General features: G+C 41.8%; 1 protein-coding gene across 1 annotated transcript in view; it reads left to right on the top strand.

The window, feature by feature from the left end:
• Positions 1-2,202, top strand: part of SLC35A5 (solute carrier family 35 member A5) — a 34,371-nt gene extending 32,169 nt beyond the window's left edge. The window contains 1 exon segment of the mRNA XM_088444945.1: positions 874-2,202. Within this exon segment, the coding sequence (XP_088301071.1) occupies positions 874-942 (69 nt within the window). The 3' untranslated portion in view covers positions 943-2,202.
• The last annotated feature ends 11,351 nt before the right edge of the window (positions 2,203-13,553 follow it).

Here is a 13,553-nt window from a genome sequence, read left to right as displayed (position 1 = left end):
ATTAGGCCTGGACGCAGGTGGTGGGCTAGATAGTGCAGACTTAGTTGGTCTAAACAACTGGGGCATGTGAGGCCAAATCTCTGTGGTCAAGCAAGTATTGATTGGAATTTGAACAGTATCATTGAACTCTTGGCATTGTAAGAATTTTTCATCAGCTAAAAGGTTAATCTCTCCTTTTTCCCTATTATGCTGATACGTACATTTTTCATTCTTTAATGACAATATGTTTGATTTATTTTATATATATAATGGCAAAATTGAAAGACCATTGATTTAAAAAAAAAAAAAAAAACTTGTTTTATATCCTGATTGTGAAAGCACTGTACCACACCATTATTGTTAATATGTGGAAAAGTTTTGTACATATCCTGGTAACATGAGTCTGCAACTACTGTTTTATGATTTTAACAAAAGCAGAACTTGGCAAGGTTCTGACATGAAATAGACGTCTTCAGATAATAATGCTAAGCTAACATGAAAGGCCAAAGATCTGTAATTTCGTTTTTGTTTCCTCCTCCTATTGGTTTATTCTTGGCAACACCAATAATGGCCTATTTTGCATCTTTAAAATATCATTATACCACACTCAAGATTGAAACTAAATTGTTGGAAGTACAGCTTAAAATAAGTATTACTGGGGTGATGTGTTATTGTATAAAAAGAACTAAAGTTCCATACAGTCTTTTTTTTTTTTTTTTTTTTGGAAAAGTGTTCTTATTTCTTTTTATTTAAATTTTTTTTATTTTTGGTTCACATTATCAATTCTCTTGTATTACTGCATGAGTGTTCAATTTCTTCCAAATTTTGTGCGATGTTAATCTAGTTCCCTATATTTATTTTTCTAAAATAATAATTCTTTTTTTATTCCTGTAGGATGGTCAAGAGCTTGAAAAACTCACTAGAAGAAGTGATGACTCTGAGACAGATGAAGAAATATTTTAAAGAATGAAAAGTTTGAAATGTATCAGAGGCTGATAAAAGTGAAAACAAATGTTACAGACCTCCAAATCGATTGTATACTAAATTGATGTATACTAAGTGGTTTGCACAAAATGGACCATATTTATTTTGCAGTGTTATTCTACAGGGTTAAACAGGGTCATATATAAGTGGAATGTCCACATAATTAAAATATTCATAAACATTAATCACCCCAGAAATAACATATTGCTATTAAAAAATGTTCAGTGCATGTCTGTGGCCCTGGGACATTACATTTATCAGTGTTCACCTTATACCGTAATGTATTGTAACAACTGCTCTGTAGAGATGGGTAGTAAAATAAACCTGAGCTGAGACAATGAAGACACAGGCAGATCTCATTAAATTGGCAAGAGCATCTAATCTGGAAGTATTGTTTAGTAAATACCTGTAAATGTTATTGCTGACATAGAATATACTAAAGTAAGATCAATGATCCCCTTTTCCCCTGGCATTTTATATGGAAGAATACTGCAAATCAAATCTGGTCCCAAACTTTTACATGAGTGCCTTATTTTTAGGTGGGATATTTATAAAGCAGGGCATTTTCCATTCTGTAACTTTCTAGTGTGATAGCTAGGGAAATGCTAACAATAAGAGAGTGCAAGACCGTAATCAATCAAAATATAAAACTAATTTGCCTCTATATCTGCTGACCACTGGACACTAAATAGTGTAGTAGTCTTAGGGACAGATTCATTTGTACTTGGGCAGCATCATTGTGATGTGCTCTGTGCACATAACTAATTACAGTAGCTCATTTGTACTCACACCTCCCATGGGCTGCAAGCAGAAATGAGTGAGACACATTCCATGAACCTAGTCCAGCGACGGCAATCGGCCCCTTAGACTCTCATTGTAGACAGTAAGAACTTTCATATTAATTCTGAATAGATTGCTGTTGCCTAATGGACGGTACAGGTACAGGACAAACCTTTTTTATTTTCTTCAGTAAAGGTGCAATAGCACTAAACCTAGGCAGGATAAGGCTTCAGTAAATGTACTAGGAGGCTTGCTTACTTGAATAGGTCTGGATGATATTAGAATGGGTTAAATTGAAGTTTACATTTGCAATTTTTGGCATTTAGAATGTACCTGGAGCGTTGATCAACATAAGAGTTAAGCTTTAAAAGTGTTCAATGTATTTCATAAATGTTGTTTTCCCTCTATCTGTACTGTTATTGAAGCCTGCCAATAAACACAGCCAATGGCTAGAATGAAGTCTCACCTTTTGTGATATCCTGTACAAAACTCATGGTGTAAATTAAGGATTTCTCCTTTTAAGAGAACAGATTTTGAAGAAGCAACAATAATAAAGTAACTTTTACTCTTCATAAATTTTATATATATATATATATATATATATATATATATATATATATATATATCTCAACAGGAGAGTGGCACTCAAGGCACATTAAAAAGAAGAAATGGCACAAACACACATACCATAGTGACAATCACCATAGTGACATATACAGAGAATATATCATGAATTAGCATACAAAGGTTATACATAGACCATCAATAAAACATATACAGGATCATAATATCAGCATCTAAGAAACAGACCAGCGGAAAACTAAGTCTGCACAAACAACATAGCACAAAAGCACAAATAAATGAACCTTAATATCGTGATATCACAGTATACTCGAAAATACAGATAAATACATAAACACTTATATGCATCACAAGATATATAATCAAATGATAGTCAACAAGACTACGTAATGTACTAACAGGTGTAAAGAGAGCATAACTGAGAATAGACATACCGCAAATCTAGTTTTACTTAAGGAAGCATGCCAAGGGTAATATTTAATTTAACCCCTTAGGAGATATAACATCCATAGAATGTATCCAAAAGGCTTCACGTTTCAGTAACAGCTTGTTGCGGTCACCACTGCTACCACTTAGCAGGGCTGCTCTAATAGTACATACTTGCTTACCGGTGATGTATTTTACCACCCACACTCCGGGAAAGAATTGCGTATCAGGTTCCATTTGACATGTGAATCCTCTTTTGTAATTTATCAGATCATTTGCCCATGTGGCTACACTTATATCGGGAAAACTTCTAGGAAGTTTAAGGAGACAATGGGGGTGCATCGATCCTCTATTAGAGCAGCCCTACTAAGTGGTAGCAGAGACCAGCCAGTGGCCCGGCATTTTGTGGAAGCTGGACATAGTCTGGCCAGTCTCCGATACCGCATGATCAATTTCATTCCTCAACCTAAGAGAGGTGGTGACCGCAACAAGCTGTTACTGAAATATGGGCCGATTGGTCCAGCTTCAGTGGCGCTTGGAGATGACGTCATCTCCAAGCGTCCACTTTCACGCCGGGTAAGCAGGGTCTATGCAGACCCGACTCGGGAATATCCTGAGTCGGCGCCGTCTAAATTCCGGGTCTGATCCGGATAGGAACTCTGTTCCAACTCCGGGTCAGACCTGGAATTTTGGTGGAAAAGTGGTATTATAAACAAATATATAGGGGAGTGCCTGGTTCATAAAGAATAATGTAGAGTGATGTGTGCACTATATCAACATTGAGAGGCAAAATAAGGTACTTAGCAGATGCCAGGGTGGTCAATTCAAAGCAGCCTCATCATGCACATACTCAGTCTAGGTCCTAGTCTTTGGACCTAGACTGAGTGTGTGCATGATGAGGCTGCTTTGAATGCACAGAAGAGAAATCTAAATAAAATCAATATTTGTTGTGACCACCCTTTGCCTTTAACACAGCATCAATTCTTCTAGGTACACTTGCACACAGTTTTTGAAGGAATTCAGCATGGAGGTTGTTCTAAACATCTTGGAGAACTAACCACAGATCTTCTGTGGATGTAGGCTTGCTCAAATCCTTCCGTCTCTTCATGTAATCCCAGAAAGACTCGAAGATATTGATATCAGAGCTCTGTGGGGGCCATATCATCTATTCCAGGACTCCTTCTTTACACTGAAGATGGTTCTTAACGACATTGGCTGTATGTTTGGGGTCATTGTCCTGCTGCAGAATAACTTTGGAGCCAATCAGATGGTATTGCATGATGGATAAGTACCTGCTTATATTTCTCAGCCTTGAGGACACCATTAATCCTGACCAAATTCCCAACTCCATTTGCTGAAATGCAGCCCCAAACTTGCAAGGAACCTCCACCATGCTTCACAGATGTCTGCAGACACTCATTACTGTACAATCTCCAGCACGTCGGTGAACAAACTGCGTTCTATTAGAGCCAAATATTTCACATTTTGACTCCTCAGTCCAGAGCACCTGCTACCATTTTTATGCACCCTAGTTCCATGCATAGTTGAGTCGCTTGGCCTTGTTTTCACATCAGCGGCTTTTGGCCGCAATTCTTCCATGAAGACCACTTCTGAACAGTGTATAGGTGTACCTGGGTCCCACTGGTTTCTTCCACTTCTGACCCGAAGGGATGGAGAGCAAGATTAGTGTGGATTTATCTTATTAGCTATCCAAAACAACTGAGGGCTGGATAGCCAATATGATGCAGTTTTTTGAGATCACTCATCTCTACTAAATAAATATATATATATTGTGATAGAAGCACTGGAGAAGTCTGGGATGGCATATATGTGTGTCCAAGATTCCTCTCATATGTGTTTTTAAAAAAACAGGAAAAGTCTGTTATGCCAACAGACCAGAAGTGTCGGCTTTTGATAAAAGCCGGATAATGGGTCCTGGAGGTGTGGATGTGAGAAGAGAGGGAGGGCTCCATCCACAGGCCATTCCAGGTGTTGGGCCTTTCAGTCTGAGAGCAGGCTGATTAGTAGTTGCACCTGGAAGTGGCTCAGATAAGCTGTGTTAGGTTTTGGTTCAGTGTCTCACATCCCCTGGGAATGACAGACACTGAGGTTTGTTCAGGGACACTGTGATATTTGAAAGTGTTTGTGGTAAGGCAGTAGGCCCTGCCACTTGTAGAGAGGGAATAACCTGTCTAGTTAGTGCCCAGACGAGCTAGGACAGTGTTGGCTAACCTTGACACTCCAGCTGTTGTGGAACTATATATCCCAGCATGCCCTAATAGCAAAACTGTAGCAGTGCATGCTGGGTTATGTAGTTCCATAACAGCTGGAGTGTCAAGGTTAGCCAACACTGGGCTAGGATTTATTTTTGTTTTGTTTATTTTGTTTATATTGCACAATAAAACTGGTTCTGACCAGCTTGCATGAAAACCCTGGACTGGTGTGCTGTTTCCTGGCTGCTGTGTGCAAGGAGGTGTCCATCTAACCCAGGAGGGGGACCCCCTACCCCGACTAAATCACAAGTGATGGAGAATGCGGGCAAACACGGAAAACTACAGCTAGAGGAAAAGTTTTGCATTGAAAATTTAAAGAGACAGACACCAATTTGTTGTTTGGATGTCAACCTGTGTTTTATGGAATCCATGAAGGTGGCATCAGTAGATGCTTAGAGAAGCCAGATTTTGCTTCCAACCTACACCTAAAGACAACATGGAGGACATTGTTAAGGCCTTGCTCCAAGCTAACAAAACTCAGCAGGAAACTAACAAAGCTCAGCAAGATGCTACCAGAGCTCAGCAGGAATCCACCAATGTGCAATTATTGGCCTTGGAGACCGCCCAGAGGCAACAACAAGTCGCCATAGAGGAAACCCGCCAGGCCTTAAAAGAGGTGGTACAACAGCTAGTAGTCCAGTCTGGAGATGCTTCCCCTGCTCTTCCAACTCACACCATATGGGCCAGTCAGTTTCTGCAAAAGATGACCCAGAATCATGATGTGGAAGCATATCTTACGGCCTTTGAAAGAACCGCAGAAAGAGAATTGGCCTAAAGAGCAGTGGGCAAGTCTGGTGGCACCCTTCCTGTCGGTAGAACCACAGAAAGCCTACTATGACTTGTGCCTGACTGATGCAAAAGACTATGTTAAATTGAAACAGGAAATCTTAACTCGATTGGGAGTCACAGTATTTGTTTGTGCCCAATGAGTCCACCGCTAGGAGTTCCAAACAGAAAAGCCTCCATGCTCACAAATGCATGACCTCGTCCATCTTGCCACAAAATGGCTGCAGCCAGAGACTCTAACAGGACCACAGATTGTGGAAAGGTGTCGTTATGGATCGATATCTGCGGTCTCTACCTGCAGCTCTGCGCAAGTGGGTGAGCCATGCAGACCCTAAAACAGCAGACCAATTGGTTGAACTGGTGGAGAGGTATGTGGCGGCTGAGGAACTGTTGAGTGTGCCCCACCAAGCGCCGATTCGACAACGGCGATCTCCCGTGATCACTGGTAAGATTGTTCCAGGGGAGAAGGGTGCTGGGCGATGGAATGTACTTAAGACTGTGGTTTGAAACCTGGAGATAGGCCAGCCAGGCCAGGAAGGTTCCTACCCGTAATAGAATTGATAATAGTAAGATTCAATGTTTCCGATGTGGCGGTTTAGGCCATATTGCTGCTAATTGTTCACTTACATCTGAACTTATGCAATGTGTTACTGCTTACGTCAATCGCAGTGTCTTTCTTTGCACAGCCAGCCTGTACTGCTGAGACAGATAAGCAAATGTGTGTAGTTACTGTAGAAGGCAACCGAGTAGAGGCTCTGTTAGATTCTGATAGCCTGGTTACACTTGTGAAAACTGAACTGGTGAACCCCTTGAAGCGTAAGGGGAAAACTGTTGGAGTGACCTGCATACATGGGGATACTCGCTATTATGTTACTGCAGAGGTGAACATAGAAACACAATGTGGTTCCGCGAAAGTCTCTGTGGGTTTAGTGCATGGCTTGATGTATGATGCAATATTGTGGAGAGACTTTGCTCACTTCTGAAAGTTGTGGGAAAGCCGATTTGTTATAGAAGTAAACTACCCCGACACGTTTGAGGAGGTTACTGATGCAGTAGCAGAGGCAGTTTCTTCAGAGCCTGAGGTGTACCCCTTTTCTAGCATGACTGGCGAACCTGAGAATGATGGTGGCTCACCAAGTGATGTGCCTTCTACTGAGATGGGAAGCGTTATGGAGTCAGTTGATCGTCTGCCTGATCTTGAAGTCAGAAAAGAGATCTTTGCCATGGAGCAGTTAAATTACCACACTCTGGTAAAAGCCAGGGAAAATGTAAAAGTAATTGATGGTAAATCCGTATACCCTGATAGTCCGTTGTCATATCCTCACATGGCAGTATGCCAGGATTTTTTGTATCAGGTGACTAAGAAAGGGGAACATGTTGTGGAACAATTAATAGCTCCAAAGGCATATAGAAGAACCATGTTAGACCTGGCTCATGGTCACATAACTGCAGGTCACCTAGGGGTAGAAAAAAACCACTGAGCGAATTTTAGTGGTTTTTCTGTCCTGGGGTCCATAAAGAGGTTTCTGACTGTTGTGCATCCTGCCCTAAATGTCAATATCATGCTCCAAGACCGCATTTTAAAAGTCCACTTGTCCCATTACCCATTACTGAGGTTCCTTTTGAAAGAATAGCTATGGATTTGGTTGGACCGTTAATGAAGTTTGCCATCAATATATTCTGGCGACAATGGATTACGCTACCAGGTACCCGTAAGCGATACCATTGCGTAATACATCAACAAAGACCATTGCTAGAGAATTAGTCCATGTCTTTAGCAGGTTGGGAATACCTAAGGAAATCCTGACTGACCAAGGTACCCCATTTATGTCCAAAATCATGAAAGAGTTATGCCGCCTGTTTAAAATTGATTAGTTAAGAACTTCTGTGTATCACCCCCAAACTGATGGGTTAGTGGAGAGGTTTAACACATGCTAAGGAAAGTAGTGGACAAATATGGTAGAGATTGGGATTACTTATTGCCTTAGTTGTTGTTGGCCATAAGAGAGGTTCCCCAATCCTCCACTGGGTTTTCACCTTTCAATTTGTTGTACGGGAGACACCCAAGGGGATTACTAGACATTGCCAAAGAGACATGGGAGGGGCAGTCCAGTCCGTATAAAACTGTTATTGAGCATGTTTCCCAAATGCAGGAAAGAATTGCTGTTGTGGTGCAGATAGTGAGAGAGCGCTTGGAACGGGCCCAACAGGCACAGCAGAGGGTGTACAACCGCAATGCTCGGTTACGCGTCTTTGCTCCTGGGGACAGAGTGTTGGTGTTGGTTCCACAGGAGAATATAAACTTTTGGCTAAGTGGCAAGGACCATTTGAAATTCTAGAAAAAGTGGGGGAGGTTAATTATAAAGTTTGTCAGCCTGGGGAAATAAAGCCAGAGCAGATATACCATGTAAATCTTATAAAACCTTGGAAGGATAGAGCAACTCTGTCAGCCGTCCCAGCCCCTCCAGTAAACCCAGGGCCCTTGGTTCCCGAAGTGACAGTAGCTAAAACCCTGTCAGCAGTTTAATAGCAGGAAGTTAAGGAATTTCTTATCAGAAATAGGTTTTTTTTTTCAGATATACCAGGCAAAACCACAGTCATTAAACATGACATAATCACTGACCCAGGGGTTAAGATTAACCTAAAGCCCTATAGGTTACCAGAAGCCCAAAGAGAATCAGTATCTAAAGAAATTAAAAAAAAATTGGAATTGGGTGTAATTGAAAAATCGCATAGTGGTGGTCAAGTCCCATTGTGCTTATTCCAAAACCTGACGGAAGTTGCGTTTCGGCAACGATTTCCGAAAATTGAACAGTGTGTCAAAATTTGATGCCTACCTTATGCCTAGGGTGGATGAACTAATTGAAAGACTAGGAACAGCCAGGTATTTAACTACTCTAGACTTCACCAAAGGGTATTGGCAAGTGCCGTTAACTGACAATGCCAAAGAAAAGACAGCTTTTTCTGCACCAGAAGGGTTGTTCCAATACAAGATGTTGCCCTTTGGGTTACATGGGGCACCGGCTACCTTTCAAAGGATGATGAACAGAATTCTAAGGCCCCATAGACTGTATGCTGCTGCTTATTTAGATGATGTGGTCATTCATACAGTAGTCCTGATTGGCAGTATCACTTGCCCAGAGTACAAGCAGTGCTGGACTCCATCTATAAGGCAGGATTGACAGCCAACCCCAAAAAAGTTGCCTAGGGATGGAAGAAGTAAAGTATCTTGGATACACCATTGGCAGAGGTTTGATAAAGCCACAGCTTAATAAAATTGAGGCAATACAAAACTGGCCACGACCCCTGAATAAGAAGCAGGTGAGAGCCTTCTTAGGGATTACTGGGTATTATAGGAGATTTATACCCAATTTTGGCATCATTGCAGTCCCACTGACTGACCTTACCAAAGGCAAACATAAAGTCATGGTTAAATGGAGTCCTGAAGCAGAGAAGGCTTTTCAGGAGTTAAAAATTGCTTTGTGTACCCAACCAGTTCTGATGACCCCTGATTTTGACAGGGAGTTTGTTGTACAAACTGATGCATCAGATGTAGGCATAGGAGTGATCCTGTCCCAGAGCAAAGAAGGTGAAGAACACCCTATTTGTTACTTAAGCAGGAAATTTAATTGCATGAGAGAAACTATGCTACGGTTGAGAAAGAAGCGTTGGCCATAAAGTGGGCATTAGAAACTCTCAGGTACTACTTGATGGGAAGGAAATTCAGGGTGATCACTGACCATGCCCCTTTGAAATGGTTGTCAGAGAACAAAAAGAGCAATGGGAGAATAACAAGGTGATTCTTGGCATTGCAAAACTTTAAGTTTTCAGTCGAACACAGGCCAGGAAGCCAGCTGGCCAATGCAGACGCTTTGTCGCGTGTTTATTGTTTGGGGGTTGCAGTTGTTCCGCCCCACAGGTCGTAACAAAGGGGGGAGATATGTGATAGAAGCACTGGAGAAGTCTGGGATGGCATATATGTGTGTCCCAGATTCCTTTCATATGTGTTTTAAAAAAAAACAGGAAAAGTCTGTTATACCAACAGACCAGAAGTGTCGGCTTTGGCAAAATCCGGATAATGGGTCCTAGGGGTGTGGATGTGAGAAGGGGGGGAGGGCTCCATCCACAGGCCATTCCAGGTGTTGGGCCTTTCAGTCTGAGAGCAGTCTGATTAGTAGTTGCACCTGGAAGTGGCTCAGATAAGCTGTGTTAGGTTTTGGTTCAGTGTCTCACATCCCCTGGGAAGAACAGACACTGTGAGGTTTGTTCAAAGACACTGTGATATTTGAAAGTGTTGTGTTTGTGGTAAGGCAGTAGGCCCTGCCACTTGTAGAGAGGGAATAACCGGTCTAGTTAGTGCCCAGACGGGCTAGGATTTAGTTTTATGTTTTGTTTATTTTGTTTATATTGCACAATAAAACTGTTCCGACCAGTTTGTACGAAAACCCTGGACTGGTGTGCTGTTTCCTGGCTGCTGTGTGTAAGGAGGTGTCCATCTACCCCAGGAGAGAGACCACCTACCCCGACTATATCACAAGATATATATATATATATATATATATATATAGTCCATTTAAGCCGGCACTCCACAAAATAAACATGGATACTTGCCCTGGTGCCCTCTGAGGTATTGGAACCTAACGTGCACGGAATAGAAACAGCGGCACGCACTGGAGGTCCCGTGAGTGCCGCATTTTCTTTCCCCTTCCATATATATATAATTACAAATCCAAACGGCGGCACTCCGGAAAAAATACACATTGGTCACATACTGTATTTTTTATGGAGTGCTGCCGTTTGGATTTGCATATGGCAGTGAACCTGTTTTCAAGGTGCATTGTGGAGGGCACCCGGGCTGATTATTTTCATAACCAGTGAGTGCCGGATCGTGGATGTTATATGTCCCAATGAAATTAAGGCACGACTCCTTAAATATGATATTCTTTTTAAGTGTTCATTTAATATTCACCACCCAGTACAAAACACCACTGCTGTACACTTTATCCAGCCATCAAGGTAAACATAGACAGTTCATGTATTCATCATGATACTTATATTTGTCTGTCGACTTCAGTCCAAAACAGGGCCGTTCAAGACTTCCAACAGCATGCCATCAACCTAACAGCATGGCTCACAGATTGTTAGTGTTTAGAAGTGTTTTATGAGTGTTGTGTGTGTGTGTGGCCCCCCGTTATGGGCGTTGTGAGAACTACATCTCCCAGCAGCCCTTGCCCCTCCGACCAGCCCCTGGAGCCTCCTAGCAGCCCCCTCTCCAGTGAGTAGAGGGGAGGCCACTGGGAGCCACGGATACCCCAGGGCAGGTAAGTGCAGATTTAAAAAAAAAAAAAAATTGCAACCACTTTTTAAAATTTGGATACCGCGGGTATCAGGAGCGCGCACACCCGCGGTAATCCAAAATTGGGTGCGAGGGGCGCAAGGTTTTTTCCTCGCTAAACCTCGAGCCCAATTGAATATGCCCCTATGTGTACCAATCTGTAAAATACAGAAAAGGGGACTCGGCTGCACATCCTAATCTTAAATATAAGAGGTCCTACTACACTAAGACCTGTAGTTCTAATGTAGAAAAAAAGGAAAATGCAGGTGCACACTCTAAGCACTAAGACTTCTGATGATCAAAATATTTATAATAAACTCAACAATTAACATGTTTTTTAAGTAAGGCTCTTAGCACATGTTTGCCCACCTACCACGTCACAGAGAACCTCGTAAGGTGGGTCCCTAATATCCCAACTGATATTGTAGGCAGCCTTTTTGTGTAGCCCAGAAATTCATTAGGAATCTTTCTGAAAAATAGGTCAGGCCTAATAACTATTAGTGAAGCATTAACTCAGTGATGTCACTGTGCCCTAGCAAATTAATAGGCTGTTCCAGCCCAGTCATGTATTGGTGTACGATATATTTTAAATTCCTATCTCCTTGGGCGTCATTGAGGTTTCCATTTAATCTCCTCCAGTTTGCTGTGGTCTCCATCTGGACTTGTTACAACATTAACTTACGGACAGTTCGTTTCCTCTTTTAAAATTAGTTTCAGATAGATGTTTCTGAGCCCGACATTGAAATCATTGTGACTTAGTTTATAGGCTTCAACAAAAGTGTTTAACCTTTGAGGTTCCTTCTTTGTGAGTGCCCTGCATGTTATATTAATGCTGTGGAAAATAGTGAACAATTCGATAAGGGATTTTATTTGATTTCATAGCATCCAATCCAGAGTTCTAGAAATGATATAATTAATAATACACCTGCTTTCTATCTGCAATGAATGTCTAAACTTACTCATTGGGACTGGTGCAGAGTTGAATGCAGATCAGTTTGCGTAGAGTATCTTGTGTGTTTTTGCACTGCATATGTTCTTGCGCTGACTTCGTAACTGAGCAATGCAGAATTGGATATATCTCCGTTACATTTCTGCTTGTGGTTGAATGGGCATAACTGGGTGGCAGAAAGGCATTCATATGTAGGCAAAGTTTAGTAAGAGTTCGTCGACAGGGATATGCAGAGTTGTGCCCCATTGTATCTATTTTTGAAAGTGAGTCTTCCAGGTACATTACCCTATTTGTGTCCTGCATATATTACATTCATGCACTTTCTTACTGATAGATTTTAGCTGATGTCTTGGCTTTCCATGCCTTTTTGCACCGGCCTTTCTTCATGTGTTCAATACTTCTTCCCTGTGTCATTTCACATTACTACACATAACTTAATTTATGGACATCTATGGTTTGATTTCATTGCATGTGTGGATTGCATGGGTAGTTGCTAACAATTGGTGAAAATTTAATTACAATAGCCAAATCCATAGATGATAAACATCGCCCGGGTGCCCTCTGCAAATATAGTAATAGGGTGAGTAGAAAAATAGCGGCACTCCGGGACTTTGCAATCTAAAGAAAAATGTTTTTTATTCGGTGCCACAATCACCAACGTTTCAGGATCGCATAGGACCCTTTTCTCAAGGCTGGCACATCAAATGTATCAAAACACACAATCAAACACATAAAATTGTTATCCTACCTTAAATAGCATCCATCCTTGAAGCTGGAGCAGGCCGGGTCACGTCGGGAATCCCGCGCTGCCGCGAGGCGTCGGAGTCCCGCCTGATGACGTCACTCCCGACTAAGCCGGTTGCTAAACTACCGGTGTAAACATCGAGAGGCTCGTCTCACCGGCCCACTGCCAGCTGTCAACGAGGGGGAATATAAGAAGTACACAAAAGTAATCTACACACTAATGCAAACTAGCTCAACATGTGCAATAAAGAGATGATGCATAAATATAACGTAAAGATCCCTTCATACAACCACAACCATAGAGAGATCGCAGTGCTACATAACAATACTAGAAACTAGTTGTCTGTATAAAGTTGGCTACTTAAATGCTAAGTCTATACACAATGCATCAAGACCCCACACTAAAGAAATACATTTAAGGGAAGTCTTTCATTCAGACCCCCTGGATGTATCGTGTTTAATCTATGTATCCACATGGTTTCAAGCCGCAATAAGCGGCCTCCCCTGTCACCACCTCTCAAAGTGATCGGCACATGATCAATAATAATATGCCTTAAAGGATGCTTATTTTGAAAAAAGTGTCTCGCAACTGGTTGTTCAGAGGTCTGTTTTACTAATGCCGCTTTAATAGCTGACTGGTGTAGGGCCATGCGCTCGCGTACTGTCCTGGTGGTCTTGCCCACGTACCCCAATCCACACGGGCACAATATCAAAT

This window comes from Taudactylus pleione, unplaced genomic scaffold (genome assembly GCF_031769625.1).
Source record: "Taudactylus pleione unplaced genomic scaffold, aTauple2 ptg000374l, whole genome shotgun sequence".
Lineage (NCBI taxonomy): Eukaryota > Metazoa > Chordata > Amphibia > Anura > Myobatrachidae > Taudactylus > Taudactylus pleione.
This window is presented reverse-complemented; position numbering and strand designations above follow the sequence as displayed.